The 23,926-nt window shown below is 47.0% G+C and overlaps 2 protein-coding genes across 3 annotated transcripts in view; one reads left to right on the top strand and one right to left on the bottom strand.

Annotated features, from left to right (window-relative positions):
* COL4A2 (collagen type IV alpha 2 chain) overlaps positions 1-23,926 on the bottom strand; it is a 405,245-nt gene that overhangs the window by 357,646 nt on the left and 23,673 nt on the right. The window lies entirely within an intron of this gene.
* Positions 14,042-16,020, top strand: LOC141060528 (uncharacterized). Its single transcript, XM_073556802.1, has 2 exons — positions 14,042-14,625; positions 14,737-16,020. The coding sequence occupies exons 1-2, from the start codon at positions 14,408-14,410 to the stop codon at positions 15,773-15,775; spliced, it is 1,257 nt and encodes a 418-aa protein (XP_073412903.1). The 5' UTR covers positions 14,042-14,407; the 3' UTR covers positions 15,776-16,020.

Raw genomic sequence — 23,926 nt, 5'->3', positions numbered from 1 at the left:
GAGGCGTCCCCACAAAAAAAACACAACTTATTAACCACAAAAAAACACAACTTATTACGCCTTCTAAACTCCTGACGTTGTGCCCTAGACCAGGGGTCCCCATCTATCGGTCCGCGGCCCAGGACCGGGCCATTGCAGTGCTCTTGTCGGTCCGCAGAGCTGGAGACAAGGGGAGCTGGCGGCTGTAGCTCTGTAGTGACAGCTGCAACCGCTGGCTTCCAGAACACATGGATACTCACTCGCAGTTCCTGCATCCCTGTCCCTGTCGGCGCAGCGGCTTCATCCAGCGCTGAGCGGTCACGTGCTACCGCTCATTTAAGGTCATGAATATGGGCGCCACTCCTCTCCCATAGGCGTGGCGTCCATATTCATGACCATAAATGAGCGGTACCACGTGACTGCTCTGCACAGGAAGAAGCTGATGCGCCAGGATAGAAATGCAGGGAAGTTCAACAGCGACGGTGTGAGGGTAAGTATGATGGGGGAGAGGATGGGAGAGGAAGGGGGAGCCCAGCCATGCATACAAGAATGGGAGTGGAGCCATATATACAAGGGTGGGAGGGTGGGAGCGGAGCCATGTATACAGGATGGGAGCGGAGCCATGTATACAGGATGGGAGGGTGGGAGCAGAGCCATGTATACAGGATGGGAGGGTGGGAGCAGAGCCATGTATACAGGATGGGAGCAGAGCCATGTATACAGGATGGGAGAGTGGGAGCAGAGCCATGTATACAGGATGGGAGACTGGGAGCAGAGCCATGTATACAGGATGGGAGCAGAGCCATGTATACAGGATGGGAGAGTGGGAGCAGAGCCATGTATACAGGATGGGAGCAGAGCCATGTATACAGGATGGGAGAGTGGGAGCGGAGCCATGTATACAGGATGGGAGACTGGGAGCGGAGCCATGTATACAGGATGGGAGACTGGGAGCGGAGCCATGTATACAGGATGGGAGCAGAGCTATGTATACAGGATAGGAGAGTGGGAGCAGAGCCATATATACAGGATGGGAGCAGAGCCATGTATACAGGATGGGAGAGTGGGAGCGGAGCCATTTATACAGGATGGGAGACTGGGAGCGGAACCATGTATACAGGATGGGAGGGTGGCAGCAGAGCCATGTATAAAGGATGGGAGGCTGGGAGCAGAGCCATGTATACAGGATGGGAGCAGAGCCATGTATACAGGATGGGAGACTGGGAGCTGAGCCATGTATACGGATGGGAGCAGAGCCATGTATACAGGATGGGAGAGTGGGAGCAGAGCCATGTATACAGGATGGGATTACATGTGTGGGGCCATCACATATATAGGGGATTACATGTGTGGGGTCATCATATATATGGGGGATTACATGTGTGGGGCCATCATATAGATATAGATGGGGGATTACATGTGTGAGGCCATCATATATATGGGGGATTACATGTGTGGGGCCATCATATATATGGGGGATTACATGTGTGGTGCCATCTTGCTATACATGGGGGATTATATGTGTTGGACCATCTTGCTATACATGGGAGTATTATATGTGTGGGACCATATTTCTTTACATGGGGGACTATATGTGTGGTGCCATCTTGCTATACATGGGGGATTATATGTGTGGAACCATCTTGCTATACATGGGGGGATTATATGTATGGTGCCATCTTGCTATACATGGGGGATTATATGTGTGGGACCATCTTGCTATACATGGGAGTATTATATGTGTGGAACCATCTTTCTTTACATGGGGGATTATATGTGTGGTGTCATGATCTGACAGTTTTAAATTGCACTGGGTGAACTTTTTTTACTTTGGAAAGTTCCAAGGTGTCTTGACTGTCCCCGGTGGTGGTTAGCAGTATTGCACTTTTGGTTTTTGTGCACTTAATTAGGGATCAGGTGTGACACCCTATAAAGGTGTGCTAGGGGGTGCAATCACTGCCTGTGATATTGTGAGAGTGTGTTCACTCTGTTTTTGGAGAGCCTGGATGAAGGATGGAGCTGGTGAGGAGTCCTGCGCAGCTTAGCCAGGGGGGATGTGTTTCAGCTATGATGTCTGGACGAAGGGCTGGCATGGCGTGGTGGAGTCGCAGTGATGGTGTCAGCGGGAAGTGTCTGCATGGGCTGGTGGAGTGGCGACTATGGAGAGTGGCACTCACCATGTGGGACTTGGCCGCTGAGCTGGACTCAAGCATGCTCGACTTCGTGTCAGCAGCTGAACTCATCCTTGGGACTCTGGTACTAAGCAGCTGCAACTGGTGTTGGACTCTGCTCCAAGGCTGCACTAAGGTGAAGGATCCTGTTATGGTGATGGATCCGGGTGGAGGAGAAGACGCACGCAGGTGGTGGGCTCTGTTGCTGGGAGCGCACGCAGCAGAGCAAAGCTAAGTGGTGTTTCCCCTGTATTGTCTCTTTCCTCATGTGTGTTATTAGTGCAGTGGTGGGATTAGTCTCCGCACCGACCCATTCCCTAGTGAGGGTTTAGGGTCAGGGTGAGCAAGGTCGTTAAGGTACGCGTGCGGCGACAGGTTCGGAGCCTGTATAGGGAATGTCAGGAGTGCAGGGACACTGGCTCAGGGGAGCTTAGGAGGTCTCCATGTCCCCCATTCCCTATCGCAGGGCCCACCATTGTTATAGTTTCCCAGGTTCCCCCTTTATTATTTGATTATTGTATGTATAACGTGTAATACCTAAATTCGCCAGGTGGAGGCGGCGTATCCACCTGCACGTGTTATTATTTAAATTCGCCCCACTGGAGGCGGTGTATCCAGGGTCACGTGTGTTATGGGTCCGCCTTGCGGTATCATCTGCGACCTGACACACGTGACCATGACATTTGGTACACCTTTTGAATATTTGTCAAATATGGGACCATCTTGTTGCAGGAAAACAAGCCCAGTGCTCCCACTGATACAGGGAAACAAACCCGGTGCTCCCACTCATTGAAAACCTATGGTGAGTTGAGTCACATTCACATTATAAATGTTATATTAAATGATAAGTATGCACTGACTACTAAACTACAATCCGTTCATAGCCCCGCCCCCTTATGTCCAAAGCCCCGCCCCTGCCACACCTCCATCCCCGCCCTGCCGGGCCATGGAAGAATGGTCTTGCTTGAAGCCGGTCCCTGGTGCAAAAAAGGTTGGGGACCACTGCCCTAGACAAACCCCTATCGCATTGCATGGGTTCAGAAGGTCGTTCGAAAGGCGGCACCGCCTCTTGTGTAATTTTACGTTCACGTAAACGCCGATAAATTTGAATGGCCAATGACATAGAGTTGACAAGACCAGAGGGGACAGGAAATTCCACCATAACATCTTTTACGGTGTCTGCCAGACCCTTCCGAAAGAGCTGCTAAGGCATCATCATTCCATTTAGTAAGGACCGCCACTTTCGGAATTTTTGACAATATAACGCTGCAGAATCCTGACCCTGGTTCAACGCCAATAAGGCTTTCTCAGCTTGATCAATAGCATTAGGTTCATCACACAACAACCCCAGGGCTTGAAAAAACGCATCCACATTAGAAAGAATAGGCTCTCCGGGTGTCAAAGAAAAAGCCCAATCCTGGGGATCACCACGCAGCAGGGAGATGAAAATTTTAACCTGCTGCACAGAGCTCCCCGATGAGTTAGGTTTCAAAGCAAAAAATAGTTTACAATTATTCTTAAAATTCAAAAATTTAGACCGATCCCCAGAAAACACATCAGGAGTAGGGATTTTTGGTTCAACAGCATATGATTGAGCGAGATAGGCAGAAATTCCCCGCACTTCAGCAGCGAGCTGCTTAACACGATCGCACAATTGCTTAGTCTCCATTTAGACAAAAAATCCTCCTACGGCCCCAGAGAAAAAGAGGAAAAAATATGCAAAAAAAAATTCTGACACTATTTTTTTTTACAGTTCTTTCCTTCTTTGAGTACCCTAGAGTCTACAGTACTGCGTTTGGTGATTCTGTTATGAATGGGTCACTGAGGAGGATGGCAGGAACAGGCTAAGCCACCAGAAAACCAGAGAGGTTGGTAACTAAGCGGATTGCCATGTCACGTTTGGAGAGCCCTTGATGTGTATAAACAGTGGAAACCCCCCACAAGTGACCCCATTTTGGAAACTAGACCCCCCCAAGGAACTTATCTAGATGTGGTGTGAACTTTGAACCCACAAGGGTTTCACAGAAGTTTATAACGTACGGCCGTACAATTAAAAAAATCACATTTTTTCCACAAAAATGATCTTTTCACCCCAAATTTTTATCTTCCCAAGGGTAAAAGGACCCTAAAAGTTATTGCGCAATTTGTCCTGAGTACACTGATACCCCATATGTGGGGGTAAACCACTATTTGGGCTCATGGCAGAGCTTGGAAGGGAAGCAGTGCCATTTGACTTTTATGGCTGGAATTGAGATCGGACGCCATGTCGCATTTGGAAAGCCCCTGATGTGCCAAAACAGTGGAAACCCCCCACAAATGACACCATTTTGGAAACTAGACCCCCCAAGGAACTTATCTAGATGTGTAGTGAGAACGTTGAACCTCCCAGGGCTTCACAGGAGTTTATAACATACAGCCGTAAAATTAAAAAATCACATTTTTTCCACAAAAATGATCTTTTCACCCGCAATTTTTATTTTCCCAAGGGTAACAGGACCCCAAAAGTTATTGTGCAATTTGTCCTGAGTATGCTAATACCCCACATGTGGTGGTAAACCACTATTTGGGCGCATGGCAGAGCTTGGAAGAGAAGCAGCGCCATTTGACTTTTTTGGCTGGAATTGGGATCGGACGCCATGCTGCGTTTGGAGAGCCTCTGATGTGCCTAAACTGTTGAAACCCCCCAAAAGTGACCCCATTTTGAAAACTAGACCGCCTAAGGAACTTTTCTAGATGTGTGGTGAGCACTTTGAACCCCCAGTGCTTCACAGAAGTTTATAACGCCCGGGCGTGAAAAGAATAAAATCATATTTTTTCCACAAATGTGATCTTTTAGTCTCCAATTTTTTTATTTTCCCAAGGGTAACAGGAGAAATTGGACCCCAAAAGTTGTTGTCCAATTTGTCCTGAGTACAGTGATACCCCATATGTGGGAGAAAGCTACTGTATGGGCACACGTCAGGGCTCGGAAGGGAAGTAGTGACGTTTTGGAATGCAGATTTTGATGGAATGGTCTGCGGGTGTCATGTCGCATTTGGAGAGCCTCTGATGTGCCTAAACTGTTGAAATCCCCCACAAGTGACCCCATTTTGGAAACTAGACCCCCCAAGGAACTTATCTAGATGTGTGGTGAGCACTTTGAATCCCCCAGTGCTTCACAGAAGTTTATAAAGCCCGGGCGTGAAAATAAAAAAATCATATTTTTTTTCCACCAAAAATGATATTTTTGCCCCCAATTTTTTATTTTCCTAAGGGTAACAGGAGAAATTGGACCCCAAAAGTTGTTTGGCAATTTGTCGTGAGTAGGCTGATACCCCATATGTGGGGGTAAAACACTGTTTGGGCGCATGGCAGAGCTTGGAAGGGAAGGAGCACCATTTGACTTTTTCAACGCAGAATAGGCTGGAATTGAGATCAGACGCCATATTGCGTTTGGAGAGCACCTGATGTGCCCAAACAGTGGCCCAACACACCCCTAACCCTAATCTCAGCCCTAACCCTAGCCCTAACCCTAAAGGGGGTTTTACACTAAGCGATATCGCTAGCAATATCGCTAAAACGTCACTGGTTTTGTGACGTTATGGCGATATTGCTAGCGATATCGCTATGTGTGATACTTACCAGCGACCGGCTCCCCCGCTGTCCATCGCTGATCGCGCGAGAATGTCCGGCTCCATTTCTCGTCGGGCGCTTCCTGCTGAGACTTCCTGCTGTGACGTCCAGCGACGCGTGGAGGCGGGCGGGAGGACGTCTGGATCGCTGTGTGTGAATGGTAAGTATCGTGCGCTGCGTCGCTGCTGAATCGCTGTGAGGTCTTTCTGTATGAAAGCTCACTAGCGATCATTTAGCGATGCACCAGCGATCCTGACCGGGTGGGATCGCTGGTCGGATCGCTGGTGCATCGCTAAATGTAAAAGGGCCTTTACTCTAACCTCAGCCCTAACCCTAATGGGAAAATGGAAATAAATACTTTTTTTTTAAAATTTTATTATTTTTCCCTAACTAATGGGGTAATAAACGGGGGTTTGATTTAATATTTATGGCGGGTTTTTATGTTTGGCAGCTGTCATATGCTAAAAGATGCTTTTTATTGTAAAAATAGTTTTTGCATCACCACATTTTGAGAGCTATAATTTTTCCATATTTTGACCCACCGAGTCATGTGAGGTCTTATTTTTTGCGGGACGGGTTAACGTTATTGGTACCATTTACGGGTATGTGACATTTTTTTATTGCTTTTTATTCCGATTTTTGGGACACAGAATGAACAAAAACCAGCATTTCATGAATTTCTTTTGGGGGTGCGTTTACACCATTCCACGTGTGGTAAAATTGACAAAGCGATTTCATTCTTCAGGTCAGTATAATTACAGCGATACCTCATTTATGTCTTTTTTTATGTTTTGGTACTTTTATGCAATGAAAACAATTTTATACAAAAAATAATTATTTTTGCATTGCTTTATTCTGCGAGCTATAACTTTTTTATGTTTTCGCTGATGATACTGTATGGCAGCTCGTTTTCTGCGGGACAAGATGACGTTTTCAGCGGTACCATGGTTATTTATATCCGTCTTTTTGATTGCACTTTTTGTTCGGCGATATGATAATAAAGAAATATTTTTTGCTTTGTTCTTTATTTTTATTTTTTAAGGGGTTAACTAATGGGACAGTTTTATAGGGCGGGTCGTTACGAACGCGGTGATACTTAATATGTGCACTTTTATTGTTTTTTTTTCAAAAAATGAATTAGGGAACTTTTTTTTTATTTATTTAGCGATTTTTTTATAAATTATTTTTACACTTTTTTTAAAATTTTTTTTACTTTATTACATTGTTCCAGGGGGCAACATTATTGTAATATGTCAGATCGCTGATCTGACACTTTGCACAGCAGTATGTCAGATCGGCGATCTGCAGGCACTGCTGGAGGCTTTCTCAGAGCCTGCTCTCAACAGGCACTGAGAAAGACGCCTCCCTGCAGTCCCCCAAAGGTCCCCTCCACCATATTGGATCCGGGGACCTGCAGGGAAGGAGGCCCCCAGAGCAGCGCAGCACATTGCGCTGCGCTAGGGGTCTCAGGGAAGCACGGAGGGAGCCCCCTCCCTAACCAATGCTTCACTAAACTCCCAGTACACTGCGATCGTGTTTGACTGTGACCACCCCTGACACATAATGCCGGGTTTCAGCTGCGATAATCAGCTGACATCCGGCCTCGATCAGCGGCGCTCCTCCCGTGAGCACCGCTGATCTCTATGACGTACTATCCTGTCCATGGGCATAGGGGCCCGAGTCCCGCGGACGGGATAGTACGTCAGATGTCAGGAAGGGGTTAAGCTCCAAATATTGCATTTTCACAGAGGTAACAGGAAAAAAGCACCATACAATTTGTTGTGCAATTTCTCCTGTGTAAGTCGATACCTCATATGTGGTGGAAAACTACTGTTTGGATGCACATCAGGGTGAAGGAAAGGAGTACCGTGTGACTTTTGGAACGCAAAATTGTTTGCAGAGTCCCTGATGTGCCTAAACAGTGGAAAACCCCAAAATGCCATTTTGGAAACTACGTCCCTCAAGTAATTTATCTAGATGTGTGGTGAGTGTCACCCACTGTGCCATGCTTGCCTAATAGGGGCATAGCTACCTGGTGTTCACTGGATCTCCTGATGGTGGAGTCAGGCTGGAGCTGCTGGTGGCTGCCAGATACCATTCCTAGGCAGTCCCCGGTACCGCAGCTGCTGATCTCAGGGATTTTCGCTGGACGGGGACACAGCAGTGGAGTCTCAGACTTGAAGGATTCGAAGACTGACGGACAGTGTAGACAACGTGGACATTGGGGACAGGCTCTCGCTCAGACACACAAGTCTCGGGAGAAGGTTCAGATACTGCTGGACCGGCTTCATGGTAACTAATAAACTACACAAGACTACAGAACCAATACTGATTAAGGAAATAACTTTATTAAACTAAGGACGGGGGACCTTGCAACAGTTTCACACTCACTTCCACTAAAAAACTATTGGGGAGGGTGCTTTTTATACAAGATGCATCCCAGCTATTGGCTGGGGGCAACTTTGCTGACATGTGTGCTGCCCCTTAAAGAACAGGGGAGCATGCGCACTAGGCGCGCCGCTGTAAGTCTATGCGGTGTGCATAGGGTAAGGAGGTGGAGGAGTTCGAGGATGCTGCTGCGGTGGTGAGTAAATAGCTGTGAAAATAAAATGTCACATTTTTCCCAGAAAAAATGCTGATTTTTCCCCATTTTTTTATTTTCACAAGGGTAACAGGAGGAAATACACCGTAAAATTTGTTGAGCAATTTCTCCTGAGTACGCTGATACCCTATATGTGGTGGAAAACTACTGTTTGGGCGCATAGTAGGTCTCAGAAGGGAAGGAGCACCATGTGACTTTTGGAACACAAAATTGGATGGAATTGATAGTGGACGCCATCTCGTGTTTGTAGAGACCCTGATCTGCCTAAACAGTCGAAAACCATCACAAGTGACCACATTTTGGAAAGTACACCCCTTAAGGAATTTATGTAGATGTGTGGTGAGCACCTTGAACCCCCAGGTCCTTCACAGAATTTTGTAAAGTTGAGCTGTGAAAATAAACAATCACATTTTTCCCACAAAAATGTTACCTTAACCTCAATTTTTTAATTTCACATGGTACCAAGAAGAAATAGACCTCAATATTTTTGTGCAATTTCTCCTGAGTTCACCGATACAACGTATGCGGTTGGAACTACTAAATGGACACACTACCGAGCTCCAAAAGGAATGAGTGACGTTTTAGAGCGCAGACTTTGATGGAATGGTCTGTGGGCGCCATGTCATGTTTGGAGAGCTCTTGGTGTGCCTGAACAGTGGAAAAAACCCCCACAAGTGATCCTATTTAGGAAACTATATTCCTAAAGGAATATATCTAGACATGTGGTGAGAACCTTGTACCCGCAGGTGCTTCGCAGAATTTTACAAAATTGAGCCTTGAAAATAAAAAAAAATGGATTTTTCACACAAAAATCTTGCTTTAGCACCAAATTTATTTCATTCTCACAAGTTTAGCAAGAGAAAATTGGCCTTACAATTTGTTGTGCACTTTCTACACCAATACCCCATGTGTGGTTGGAAACAACTGTTTGGAAACACTGCTGAGCTTCAAAAGGAGGGAGTGACATTTTGAAGTGCAGACTTTGATGGCATGATCTGCAGGTGCCATGTCACGTTTTGAGAGCCCCTGAGGTGGATAAACAGTGGAAGCCTTCATAAGTGACCCCATTTTGGAAAGTAGACCCCTCAAGGAATTATCTAGAAGCATAGTTATAGTAATGATAATAATGCTTTTGGTTTTACTGGTGCACAAATTAATAATGTGGTAGTATGTGTAAGTTGTGGGGAGTACATCACACTAAAAAAGGGTGTTAACAGGGTAAAACCAAATTTTAAAAATTAATGGATGTGTGGTATGCTTTGAAGCAATCCTCAATGCAAAGGCCAGGTTTTTGAGTGCAAGTTTCACAATGGAAAATAGTGTCCTTTCAGATTCCTCTCTTGGAGAATACACTGCATCTTTTTTTGTGTTCTTCCCTTTCTAGCAGTTTGGGGTCTGTTTCTTGTGCCAGACTTGATTTTCGCATAGGACTGTATGGTTTGAGGACCTGATCTGAGAGATCTACAACTCCAATGAACTTATTACAATCCAGGATACTATATGGCTTTGAGACTTTGGTTGTTGCACCTCAGACAGCGACAGCAGAGCTGTTGTAACAGCATATTGACATCAAGATCACGAAAAGATAAAGGGATGTCACTAACACTACGATGTCCAGTCCCCTAATGCCCTACCGGCGAAGGTACTTGGAACTAACTATTCTTGCCTGCAAAACAAAAATGGACATCACTAACACTATCAAGTCCACTCACCCCAATGCGTTACCAATGAAGCTGCTCAGTACTGTTATTTTTTTCTGCAAAAGAAAAACAGCCATCACTAAAACATCCACTCCTCTAATGCGCTAACTCCCTACCTATAAAGCTACTCAGTACTACTATTAGTTTTTTATTCTACAAGAAAACTGGACATCACTAACACTGAGACATCCGCTACTCTACTTATAGGAAAAAAAACAAAAAGTCCCTTGGTACAAACTCTGATCATAAGCCATACTGATCAGAGAACTGTGACCGCGGAAAGTGAACATTTTAGTGTTGCAAAAAAATCTGTGCCAAAAATTAAGAATGAATGCTCAGCGGAAAATGCAATTGAGGTGTGCATGCAGGATGCGCACATGTAAAAGGCACTCCTCCCAAAAAAGTGTGTAAAAAAGCAATAGGGAAGTGGGGGGAATGGGGTTGGGGGATGGGCAGTATGGGGGGAGTTGGAACAGGGTATTGGAACTGCTACAAAGATCACAGATCAGTCCCACAGCATACAGCACAGCAAAGAAGATCACAGAAGATGCAGGAGTATCACACTGGCCACAAATGAAGTATTTCTCTCAGGTTCACAGAGGAGGTCTACAACCGCGCTGCATGCCAGATCTGAGGTATGTATGGCATGCTGAGTGGCGCTCATCATTTTAGATCAATCCTTTTGGTGCCGATTGAGAAGCATCTATTAATCCGCCTACAACACCAATCAAAGCATGCCAATTTGAATAGTTTTTAAAAATTTATTGTAAAATGCTGTGATTGGGTGGAATTGATCAGCCAATCACAGCGATCACAACAACAGCCATCTTACCTCTGCCACAATGCAGTGCAGTGCCGGAACTTGCTCATACATGTGTGATAGGGTGAACAGTAGCTCAAAAAGAAGTTGTGTCATATTTGAATATGTTACATATAAAAGTGTATTTTATCCTTATGGCCGGTGTATATTTTGGTTTCCTGGAAGTTCAACCTTTAGGCCGAACCCAGAGATTGAGGAGGGCTGTCTAAACCTGGAACCAGTGAAAGGCTGTAGGGATATAGTTAGTTTTAAATGTGTCGTTTTACACTCTGTGGTAAAATTAATGGTGTTATGTAAAAGTGCAACTCCTCTTGCAAATAACAAGCCCCCATATGTCAGTGTGACAGAAAAATAAAAGTTATAGCTCTGGGAGAAGGGGAGGATAAAACAAAAACGCAAAGATGGAAATTGGCCCAGACATGAAGGGGTTAACCAGCAGATAAGGGGTTAATATGCAGGTTAATAGCATTCTGAAGCTGCCAGGAGCCCACACTCAGAACCCTGCTGCTAGGAGGACATTAACTTTATTTTTTCTGACACAAAAAAATTGCATATTTTGGTGTCTTTACATAAGTCTCCGCCAGCCCCACTAACTTTATGAAAAGTGAGTGGAGCTTCACGGGGAAAGGTGTGGCCCGTGTGACAAATTTATCATAGTTTACACTAGAAAAGTTCGCATAAATTATGGCAGCTGAAAAATGTACCAAAATCATGAAGAATTGCGCTCATCTTAACCCCTATACCCCCGAGGGTGGTTTGCATGTTGATAACCGGGCCAATTTTTACAATTCTGACCATTGTTACTTTATGAGGTTATAGCTCTGGAACGCTTCAATCGATCCCAATGGTTCTGAGAATGTTTTTTTGGGACATATTGAAATTCATGACAGTAGTAAAATTTCTTTGCTATGACTTGAATTTATTTATTTATGTAAAAAATGGAAATTGGAGAAAATTTGAAACATTTTGCAATATCCAAACTTTGAATTTTCATGCCCTTAAATCACAGAGATATGTCAAACAAAATAGTTAATAAATAACATTTCCCACAGGTCTACTTTACATCTGCACAATTTTGGAACCAAATTTTTTTTGTTAGGAAATTATAAGGGTTAAAAGTTGACCAGCGATTTTTCATTTTTCCAATAAAATTTACAAATCCATTTTTTTAGGGACCACATCACATTTGAAGTGACTTTGAGGGGTCAATATGAAAGAAGATACGCAAAAGTGACACCATTCTAAAAACTGCACCCCTCAAGGTGCTCAAAACCACGTTCAAGAAGTTTATTAACCCTTCAATTGCTTAACAGGAATTTTTTGAAAATAAAAAAATTAACATTTAGCTTCTTTCCACAAAAAATGTATTTCAGATTTAATTTTTTTTTATCTTACAAGGGGAACAGGAAAAAAATGGACCCCAAAATTTGTTGTGCAATTTCTCCTGAGTACGCCAATAACCTATATGAGTGAGAAAAGCACTGTTTGGGAGCACTGCAGAGCTCGGAAGGTAAAGGAGCGCCATTTGACTTTTTGAATGCAAAATTTGCTGGAACAATTGCTGGACGCCATGTTGCGTTTGGAGAGCCAATGATTTGCCGAAACATTTAAAATCCCCCACAAATGACACCATTTTGGAAAGTGGACCACTCTTGGAATGAAAGGAGCACCATTTGATTTTTTCAATGCAAAATTTGCTGGAACAATTGACGGAAGCCAAGTCGCATTTGAAGAGCCTATGATGTGCCTAAACAGTGAAAATCACCCACATGTGAGACCATTTTGGAAACTAGACCCCTCTTGGAACTGGTCTAGATGTGTGGTGAGCACCCTCAGGTGCTTCACAGAAGTTTATAACGTTGAGCCGTAAAAATAAAAAAAATCTAATTTTCCCCACAAATATGTTTTCAGTAGAAAATATTCCATTCTTAGGCCTCTTTCACACATCAGGTTTTCGCCGTCAGGCGCGATCCGGCGCTTTTGACAGAAACCGGATCCGGCGAAATGCAATGCCGGATCCGGTTTCCCCCCCATTGACTTGCATTTGCGCCGGATCGCGCCGGATGGCCATGCGTTTCATCCGGTTTTCGCCGGATCCGGCAATGTGTCGCGATCCGGCGTCTGGAAAAAACGTCTACTGTAACGTTTTTTGTCTCCGGCGAAAAAGCCGGACACGCCGGATCCGGCGCGTCCGGCTTTTTCACACAATGAAATCCTATGAGCGCCGCAATGCGCCGGATCCGGCAAAAGCCGGATCCGGTGGCCGGATCCGTTTTTTTTGGTCTGAGCATGCTCAGTAGCTCTGCCCACAAGACATATATAAAAGCAAGACAGTGGGACCCACAGCCACACCCAACATGCCACCCAAGCCAAGAACCAGGAGAAGGCAGCAGACATCTGCAGCACCATCAGCACCACCACCACCCCAAATGGAGCAGCAAATGGAACATTCTGAGGAGGGGAGTCCAGAAGCAGATGAGAGACGGTAATTATCAAATCCCCCATTCCTCCAAACTAGGGCCATGGAATATCAAGATATTCATTGGCCCTTTGTTTCTCTTTATTCAACAGCCGCCAAAGAGATGCAGCAGCAGCAGCAGAAATGGCATCACTGGCAGCAGCAACAGCAGCAGCAATACCCACAGCCATGGAGTCTGGCCATCAACAGGACAGCACATCTTCTTCTGGGAGCCCTCCCTCGCATCGTCAGCGTTTGACGGTAAGTTTTTATTTCCAAAATCCATCATCTCTGTAATATATGTCTATTCATTGACTTTTATTTCAAAACAGGAATCACAAGATGAAGAGGAGCTCCCAGAAGAAGAAGGAAGGGGTGGACAGACACCTGGAGTGGGCTCACAATTGGTAAGTTTTTTGCATCAAACGCAGAAACACAACATCACACTACACACAACACATAGAAAACAATGTTCTGCAGACCACACACAGCAAACAAATGCCTACATCCAAAGACATAACATTTTTTGTTTTCTTCTCTAGTATTCCCAATCTGGTGCTCGGCCAAGAGGTCCTCGCAGTGCCTCCCAGGGTCGTCGGCGACAGCAACGCGGCGGTCACCAGCGTGTAAGTATAAATATTTTTGCTTTGTTTTTTTGCACTTTTTATTTCATTTCTTTTGTGGAGGCTAATTATGTTATTTTTGTCTTTTTCTTTAACAGCCTTCACAGCGTGCTCCCGACTCTGACGGTGAGGATGGAGGGATTGATGTGGACCGCCTCATCGATCTCGTCAGAGAAAGGGAGCCGCTCTGGAATATGGCTGACCGCCGCCACGCTGACCTGATAGTTACCCGACGACTCTGGGAGGAAATCTGTTCTTTCCTTGTGGGCCGCTGGGAGGACCTCGAAGCTCGGGCCCAGATTAAAGAGCGTAAGTATATACAGCACCGGTTGCTTGATGTAAACCAGTGTTTCCCGAACTCCAGTCCTCGTGGTCCCCACGGATCATGTGTTCAGGATTTCTATTTACTATGGAAATCCTGAAAACATGACCCCTGGGGACCATGAGGACTGGAGTTTGTGAAACACTGATGTTGTATACTAACCACTCCTTTCTCGTTTCAGGGAACAGAATTGTGAATCGGTGGCGGTCTGTGAGGGATCGTTTCAAGAAGGAGTTCAATAAAGAGATGCGGGCCCCGAGTGGATCTGGAGGACGCAGGAGCAAGTACAAGTACGCACAAGCCCTGTCGTTCCTCCGGGAAACAATGCTCACCAGAAGGTAAATATTACACACCACATGTGAAAAGAATGTTAGATGTAACTTTTTTTTTTCAGCCAGGGCCATACCATGTCAGTATTTTAATTGTTTTTTTTTCTCTTTATTACACAGCACGGTGAGCAGCACTCGGGAGCCTGCACGATTGGACCCTTCTGAGGCGATCCCTGAGGAGACCGGCACCAAGGGACACTTCGACCGCCCCGGTACATCTGCACCTTCCCAGCCTTCCCACACATTTGACCCATCTGTCCCATCCACCAGCACAGGAGCATCGTGGCCGCCTACATTACATGAAGCTGCTGGTGAGGAGATCGCTTTCCCTTTACCCCACCCTTCTGCCCCTGCCACCTCTAGTACACCTGCGGGTACTGGGCGGCAGCGGCAGAGGGGTCAGGAAAAGAGTTATGCGCAAGAGTTCTTGCATCTGAATGCATCTTTCCAGAACTGTCTCAAAGTCTTGTCAGAGCAAATCTCCGCAGGCTTTCAGCAGATCAACTCCAGCATTCTGGAGGTGAAGACACTTCTGCAAACCATGCATTCAGAAGCAAGATCTTCGCCAAACCACACCTTTTTCAGGTCTGTTGTGGAGCGCATGGAAACGCTATCTCCTACCCAGCAGATGCATGTAATGCATTCGTGCCACGGTGCTCTACAGCAGGTTACCTCCCAACCTCCACCTCCCACCACTGTAGTTCCTCCACCTGCACCCCCTCCAGCCACTTTCCATCCTCCCCCTCCTATTACATCTGCACCCCCTCCAGCCACTTTCCATCCTCCCCCTCCTATTACATACCAGCAACCTCACCAGTACCAGCAACCTCCCCAGTACCAGACATCTCCCCACTTCCAGCAACCTGCCCCGTACCAAACTCCTTCCCCATACCAAACTCCTTCCCCGTACCAAACTCCTTCCCCATACAACTTTCCATCAACATCATCTGCTCCTACAGTCCCTGCCCAACCCTCCACTCCACCGCCCACCACCTCTTCTGCCTCCCACATGTCCACCCATTCTGTAGCTTTTTCCACACCATCACCTCTAACTGTTCCTTCCCCACCACGATCCCAGTCCTCTCTCCACACACCCAGTGTCGAAGTGTCCCGCAGCCCCTCCAGCAGTATTTCCACCCCACAGTACACAGATTTGTAATGTGTGTTTTTTGTAATAAAAATGCCCATTAGGTTTAAAACCTTTATTAAAAAAGTTTTTTGCACTTTAAAAACATTTTACAAAAAAAAAAAAAATTTTAAATAAAAGTTAAATTATCGTTTCACAATGGTTGTCTGTCATTTCTTTCTGCGGCGAACTATGTTTTAAAAAAAGGTTAAATACAGGGTATTTCAAAGGTAAAAAGGTATTCAAAACCAGGTATATAACTGTGGGTAAATTTTAGCTTTTTGCCACAGTTGTGTTCCTGGTTGTGTTTGAAGCAAAGTATTTCACCTAAAAAGTTGTGTTTATTGTTGGTGATTTCCTACCAATGTACACAACTTTTGTTAAAAGGTGAAATACTTTGCATAAAACACAACCAGGTACACACCTGTGGCCTAAAGGTAAAAATAGTAAGACCATGACAAGATAGCCAACTTTGGTTGGCAAAGGTATATACTGTTGGTCCAGAAGGTACACAAGTTTGGTTAGGGCACAAATCTTTCACACTCTGTCATCCTGCCAGTGTACTCTGCCTTGAGGTGACATAAAGTATAGTGCAAAATTGTCCCTCATTACTGAAACCGTCACAGAACTTCTAGTGGTAATATTTCCAATGACAACATCCATCTTCGCCAGTAACTTGCTCTTCTCTCCAACCTGCACTTTCTTCTCTACAACCTGTCAAAGAAGGGCTGTAGGAACATGCTATATCTAGTTTTCCAGTAGCCAATCCCGTTCGGAAGGCCACAAGGGTAAATTTTAAAAACCGGATCCGGCGTAATCCGTCGAAAAACGAATATAAAAACGGATAGAAAAACGGATGAACCGGATGAGACAGATCCGGTTTTGTCTGTCAAGAACAAGACGGATCCGGCAGAAAACCGGATCCGGCACTTCAGGTTTTACAAAACATTTGCCGGATCCGGCATTCCGGCACGACGCCGGATCGCGCCTGACGCCGAAAACCTGATGTGTGAAAGTAGCCTTACAAGGGCAATAGGAAAAATTGTACCATACAATTTGTTGTGCAATTTCTCCTGAGTACACCGATACCCCATATGTTGGGGAATACTACTTTTGAGGCACAGTGCAAAGTTCAGAAGGGAAGAGGCTCCATATTCAGAGTTCAGATTTTACTAGAATGGTTTGAGGGTGCCATGTAACATTGGCAGAGCCCCTGAGGTGCAAGACAAAACAGAACTCGTTTTACAAACTACACTCCCCAAATGAATTCATCTAGGGGTGCAGTGGTCATATTGACACCACATGTGCCTCACAGAGTTTTATACCACTGAGCCGTAAAGAAAGAATAAATTAAATTTTTACCACTAAAATGTTGTTTTAGCCCCAAGTTTTTAATTTTTCTAAGGGCTAATAGGAATTTTTCTTACAACAAACTGAGGTCCATTTTTTCCTGAGTGTGTCAATACCCTACATGTAATGGGTAAATATTTTTTAGGCACAGTGCAAAGCTCAGAAGGCAAGGAGTGCCAGGTTTTACTGTTATGGTCTGCAGGTGCCATGACCCACTGGGAGAGCCCATGAGGTTCCAGAACAGCAGAACCCCCCATAAGTGACCCCATTTTACAAACTACACCTCTTAATTAATTAATCTATGGTACAGTGATCATATTGACACCATGGGTATGTCAGAATTTTATACCATTGGGTAGTGAAAATAAAAGAACTAAATTTTTATCACCAAAATTTTGCTTCAGCCCCAGATTTTACATTTTCACACAAGTGGGTAAAAATGACACCAAAATGGGTCCCACAATTTCTACTGAACGTGGCAATGCCCCATATGTGGATGTACAGTACTACATAGCCATACTGAGAGACTCGGGAGGAACGGTGCGCTATTTGCGTCCTGGAGCGCATATTTTCCTAGAACAGTTTGCGGATTCCATATACAGAGCCCCTAATTGCTAGAAGAGCAGAATCCCCCTCAAGTGACCCCATTTTGGAAATTATACCCCTCAGGAAATTTATCTACATGTGTAGTAACTATTTTGACTCCATGGGTATTTTCCAGAAACAAGCAGCAATGAATGATGCCAAGTGAAAATTGCAAACTGCCAATATAGTGACCAGTATGCTGTAGTAACCGGTACACTGCTGTAACCAGTACGCCATGCCCAACCCGTGCTTCTGGACGCATGCACCCATAAGTTGGGCAGGCTCTCATTGCTTCAGAAATGCCAAACGCGGATGCATTATGTGGTTTAGGTACACTGTGGAGCTCAGAAGGGAGGGGAGCGTTTGGATTAGAGAGTGGAGAATTTGCTGAATTTCTTTTTGCGGATGAGGATCCATTTTGCTTTTCCAGAGCCTTTGTTCTACCAGTAATGTGGAAGCTCCCTATATTTCCATTAGCAGATGACTGTCACGCCGCCACTGCATACTCCCGCGCCGCAGCCCCCCGCCGTCTGACATCCACGGCGGTCCCTTCTGACAGGTCCGCGGCCGACGGCGACTCTGCGCCTCCCTCCTGTCAATTATGTTCCGGCAATGCCCTGACCCGGAAGCACCACCGAACCAATGGCAGTCCAGACAGGGGCATATCAGGCCATCCTCCTTTGAGGGAGGTGCTGTCATGATCGATGCTGGATCAGGACTGATATAAAGCACAGGTAACCTTTTTTTTTCTAAGCTGTGCTTAGGTTTGGTTTTTGCTCCGGTGGCCATTAGGATTATTGCACTGTGGTGTCTTTTGTTCTAAATTTGCCCCCGGTGGTGGTGAGCATCATTGCACTCTTGTTTCTTTAGTTAAGTGCACATGTTTATAATGCAGGTGTGATTGCTGGCTCTGCTATAAAAGAGTCACAGGTGTTGGTGATAGTGTTCATTTCAACCATCCTTAGTGGAGGAAGGAGCTGGAGAACGTTCCTTGCAGCACTGTCTTAGCCCTGGTGTGGAAGGAGTCATAGGGGATTTCATTGTAGCTCTGACAGAGCTTGGTGGCAGCGTTTCAGTAGGAGAGCTGCATTCTGGTGGTGGACTCTGTTGCAAGGAGCAAGTGCAACAGAGTAAAGCTAAGTGGTGTTTCCCTGTTTGTGTTTTTCTTTAGTGTGTATTAGTACAGCGGTGGGGCCAGTGCCTGCACCACCCAGCTCCCTAGCAAGGGATAGGTGTAGGGTGTGCTAGGGTGACAGGTTCCTGAGCGGCGCCCCCGGTGCGGAACCAGCATAGGGAACGTTAGGAGCGCTAGGGACACTGACTCAGGGGAGTGCAGAAGGTCTCCACGTCCCCTTTCCCTATCGCAGGGCCCACCGTTGTAACTGTTTTCCCTTCCCCTTGTCTTGTTAGTTAAAGTTACCGGCCTGCGGGCCATGTCACACAGGTCAGCATCACGTGCCGCGTCTTGTTGTTTACCGTTACCGGCCTGCGGGTCGCGTCACACAGGACGGGTCATCGTGACATTATCACCAACCATAACTTTTTTCTCTGCTGAGCCATGGACCCATTTCAGACCTTTGTCCAAATGCTGCAGACCCTTACTGAGATTAGGGGGCTGCGCGGTGAGTTGGTGCAGCAACTGCAGCAGTTGGTGGGCTTTGGGGGCTTGGTTCAGAGACAGGCTCAGCCAGAACCCAAGATATCCCTCCCTGACAGATTTTCTGGAGGGACAGATCAATTCTTGGTCTTTCAACAAGCCTGTAAATTATATTTCAGGCTGCGCCCTCGTTCATTAGGTAGTGAAGCGCAACGGGTGGGAATCATTATGTCGCTTCTTAAAGGGGATCCCCAATCCTGGGCCTTCTCCCTACCGGACGATTCTCCATCATTGGTGTCCGTGGATGAGTTTTTTGTGGCTTTGGCGCTTGTGTATGGGGATCCTGATGGCGTCGCCCTGGCGGAATCCCGAATCCGTAGGTGCAAACAGGGAGCCCGGGTGGCTGAGGAGCACTGCTCAGAGTTTAGGAGATGGGCCACTAACAGTGGAATGACCCTGCACTTAGGAGTCAATTTCTGCAGGGTTTGTTGCCAAAGTTGCAGGATACTCTGGTAGAAAAAACAAAGATGGAAAGCGCACATAGGGTGTATCCTCTAGAAGAACCACAATAGCAAGCAAGCCCAATCAGTTAGACTCACCTCATAAAAGTACGGTCGTCGCTGGTATCTCGCTGGTAGTAAATGAAACAAATCCAAAGTGGAAAAAAAAGAGCCGGGCTGACTAAACCTCGCTGACCAGAAAAAAATGCACCTTCGGCAGTCCATATAATAAAAAACTTCTTTAATAAGCCTACGCGTTTCGTGGCAAAACCAGACACTTCATCAGGGCTCTTTTTTTTCCACTTTGGATTTTTTTCCATTTTGGATTTGTTTCAGGATACTCTGGTGCAGTACGCCGCTCCCAAGTCCCTGGAGGCCACCATGTCCCTTGCCATCTTGGTGGATAGACGCCTCAGGGAAAGACATATACAAAAAGTGCCCCCTGATGTCCTCACTAGGGAGGAGGACCCACCAGTGCGGACGGAGGAACCCTGAAAGCCCGATGTTGTTGTTACAAAAAAGGGGGTGTCTGCGGCTATTCGTGGTGGGGGAGTATGCTTTTCCTGTGGGAAGCCTGGCCATTTTATGAGAGCCTGCCCAGTTCATGCCAAGTCTCCTGACGAACCTATGCAAGTAGGAGGAGCTAGCTTGTATTCGGAGCTGCCTACGGTTCGGGGAGTGGTGTCGGCATGTTTTTACTGTGGGCAGACTGGTCATGTCCTGAAGGCTTGCCCATTGCACGCCAAATTATCTGTGCCATCTGAGAAGCTCCATTCCCCTGGTCGCTTGGAGGGAGGCGACCAGGGAGTATACATTTCCTCCATTTTGCCCTCCCAAGGTACCATGTCAGCAGAGGTCTTGGCTGGTGGGGTACCGGAGATTATACCAGTGCTTGTGGACAGCGGAGCAGGAGTCAGTCTGGTGGATGCTCACTTTGTCCAGACTCATGGTCTGAGGTGTAGGACGCTAGCCCAACCTATTAGCGTCCAGGCCATAAACTCTGTTCCACTGAGCCAGGGGAGCTTGACCCAAGTCGTAGAGAATATCCATCTGCGTATAGGACATCATGAGGAGTCCTTGTCATACTACGTCTTGGAGGGAATGCCAGTACGTATTGTTTTAAGCCTCCCTTGGCTGAAAAGACACAACCCGGTAATAGATTGGCGGGCGAGGGAAGTGGTCAGCTGGGGGCACTCGTGTGAGGGCTGCTGCCTAAGAACTACTGTCTCTGCCGTCTCTCTTCAATGGACCCCTTCCTCTCTGGTGAGAGCAGCAGATGTGCTGCAGGAGAGTAGGGGCAAGTCTCAACCCTCGCCATTGGCCAACCCTGGGAGGTGCAGACCTCGTGGTGGAAGGGGTTGGAGGGTGGTGTACCCCTTGGTGAAGTGCGAGGGTGTGAGTGTGGTGACACAGGGGGACGCCTCTGTTGGCGATCCCAGAAAGAGTTCTCCAAATGGTGACAAACGAACGAGTGGCAATAAACGTTCAGGTCCGGACCTGTGTGTGAATGAGCGTGTATGGGTGGCCACCAAAAAACATCCAGTGGAAGTGTGTTGTGGAGTGTTACCAGCTCATACCAAACATACACATACACAACTTGTTCCTCAGGTCAGCTCTTCGGAGATGTGTGGTGCCTCCAGAAACGTTGCCAATACCAGCGGGCTCATTTGTCATCAACCTGATGTGCAGGTAGTTGCTGGGGTGAACTCTGGGTCTGGGCGTCCCCGCTGTAGGTGGTTCCCTGATGAGGAGTGGTCTTGAGGGTCCAGAGGCCCCTCATTAAGGGGAGGATACTGTCATGATCCATGCTGGATCAGGACTGATATAAAGCACAGGTAACCTTTTTTTTTCTAAGCTGTGCTTAGGTTTGGTTTTTGCCCCGGTGGCCATTAGGATTATTGCACTGTGGTGTCTTTTGTTCTAAATTTGCCCCCCGGTGGTGGTGAGCGTCATTGCACTCTTGTTTCTTTAGATAAGTGCACATGTTTATAATGCAGCTGTGATTGCTGGCTCTGCTATAAAAAAGTCACAGGTGTTGCAATCAGTGTTGGTGATAGTGTTCATTTCAACCATCCTTGGTGGAGGAAGGAGCTGGAGAACGTTCCTTGCAGCACTGTCTTAGCCCTGGTGTGGAAGGAGTCATAGGGGATTTCCTTGTAGCTCTGACAGAGCTTGGTGGGAGCGTTTCAGGAGGAGAGCTGCATTCTGGTGGTGGACTCTGTTGCCAGGAGCAAGTGCAACAGAGTAAAGCTAAGTGGTGTTTCCCTGTTTGTGTTTTTCCTTAGTGTGTATTAGTACAGCGGTGGGGCCAGTGCCTGCGCCACCCAGCTCCCTAGCAAGGGATAGGTGTAGGGTGTGCTAGGGCGACAGGTTCCTGAGCGGTGCCCGGTGCGGAACCGGCATAGGGAACGTTAGGAGCGCTAGGGACACTGACTGAGGGGAGTGCAGGAGGTCTCCACGTCCCCTTTCCCTATCGCAGGGCCCACCGTTGTAACTGTTATCCCTTCCCCTTGTCTTGTTGTTTTAGTTACCGGCCTGCGGGCCATGTCACACAGGACAGTATCACGTGCCACGTCTTGTTATTTACCGTTACCGGCCTGTGGGTCGCGTCACACAGGACGGGTCATCGTGACAGGTGCCTGATCGTTGTGTTTGCTAGCACACGAGGTCCTGCTTCCTCGTGTTCCTGCCGCAGTCTCTCAGTCCTGTACTCCTTGGTTCCTGCCGCAGTCCCACAGTCCTGTACTCCGTGTTCCTGCTCCGTCCTATCTACACTCCAGTCTGGCAGTCCTACTCCAGTCCTGCCTCCTGTGTTCCTGCTCCGTCCTGCTATCTATGTTCCAGCCCTGCAGTCCTACTCCAGTCCTGCCTCCCGTGTTCCTGCTCCGTCCTGCTATCTATGCTCCAGCCCTGCAGTCCTATTCCAGTCCTGCCTCCCATGTTCCTGCTCCATCTTGCTGTCTAGGCTCCAGTCCCGCAGTCCTACTCTGGTCCTGTCTCCAGTTATCCTGCTCTGTCCTACTGTCTATGCTCCAGTCCCGCAACCCCACTCTGGTCCTATCTCCTACAGTCTTGTGCTCCTACTTCAGTCCACTCTGAGCCGCCCCTCTCGGTACCAGCTATCGTGGTTTCCGAACCCCTGGGCCTGCTCCTAACGATCCCTGTATAGGGGTCGGCTCCACCTGTAAGCTCGCCTGGGGCCCCTCGGTGCCACGATCCAGAGGGTCCACTCCTGGAGATTTTCCGCACCCAACCAGCCGTTGCAACAATGACAGACCTGAGTAGGGGCTTGCAACCAGGCGCCATATCTGATGCTCAGTGTGAGCACAAAGAGATTATCATGTGCCTCCTGAGGAACTCCTTGTGCGGGAGGGAAACGCATCGAGGAGAGGCGAGACGAAACTCAAATCAGCAATAAGCTAAGTTTCATTGGATGTGTATATTGACTGATCTTGAATTTGGGCATCATGCAATGAGGGTGTAATAACGTGCAGGAGGAATATATGTCACCACGGAGCAGGCAGACCAACAGTAAAAGGGGAGGTTTGTTTACAGGGAGAATATCTGGTGAACATATAATATAACAGAGAAAATGCTGTAACAGGTGATATCAGAGACTGAAGAAATAACAGAAGTGCAAAACAACAGACAGTTATTCTCTTATGGGGATGAAACTTATCATTTCATGGAGATCTTGCTTGTAGAGATCACTCTTCTCCCACGTAGGCACCCAGGCACCAGGGGTGCTTGATTTCGTCTTTCTCTGGGGTCCTAGGTATAGTCCAACTGGCGTATGGGGGGTTAACGTGAGAGCTCAAGGGGTATGCGGATGGCGGTATCCCCCTGTATGCAACGTTCTTCCCTCTGCTTCGGCAGCGGCGTTCCCTCACCAGGGTCAGGGGCTCTGCCTGGGACAGTCTCTCTTGGCAGGTCAGTGTCACGTTACAGTATGTTCCTCGGTCACAGGGAAGCGTCTCAGGATAAAGCAGGGTCTCACTGCAGGGGAGTGTCTTAAGGCGCGCAGTCTGTTGGTGTGACAAAGTCTCTAACAGGAGGGGAGCAACCAGCCCTCCAGGCGGTGCAGTAACGGGCTTCTCGTACTCAGTGCTCACCACCTGTGTCGGCGGTCCCTCGGTGTTCAGTTGCTGCGCC

This window comes from Dendrobates tinctorius, unplaced genomic scaffold, assembly GCF_039654945.1.
Source record: "Dendrobates tinctorius isolate UK_male_01 unplaced genomic scaffold, ASM3965494v1 ptg000240l, whole genome shotgun sequence".
NCBI classification, from domain to species: Eukaryota; Metazoa; Chordata; class Amphibia; order Anura; family Dendrobatidae; genus Dendrobates; species Dendrobates tinctorius.
Note: the sequence above shows the minus strand (reverse complement) of the source record. Positions and strands in the feature narration are given on the sequence as shown.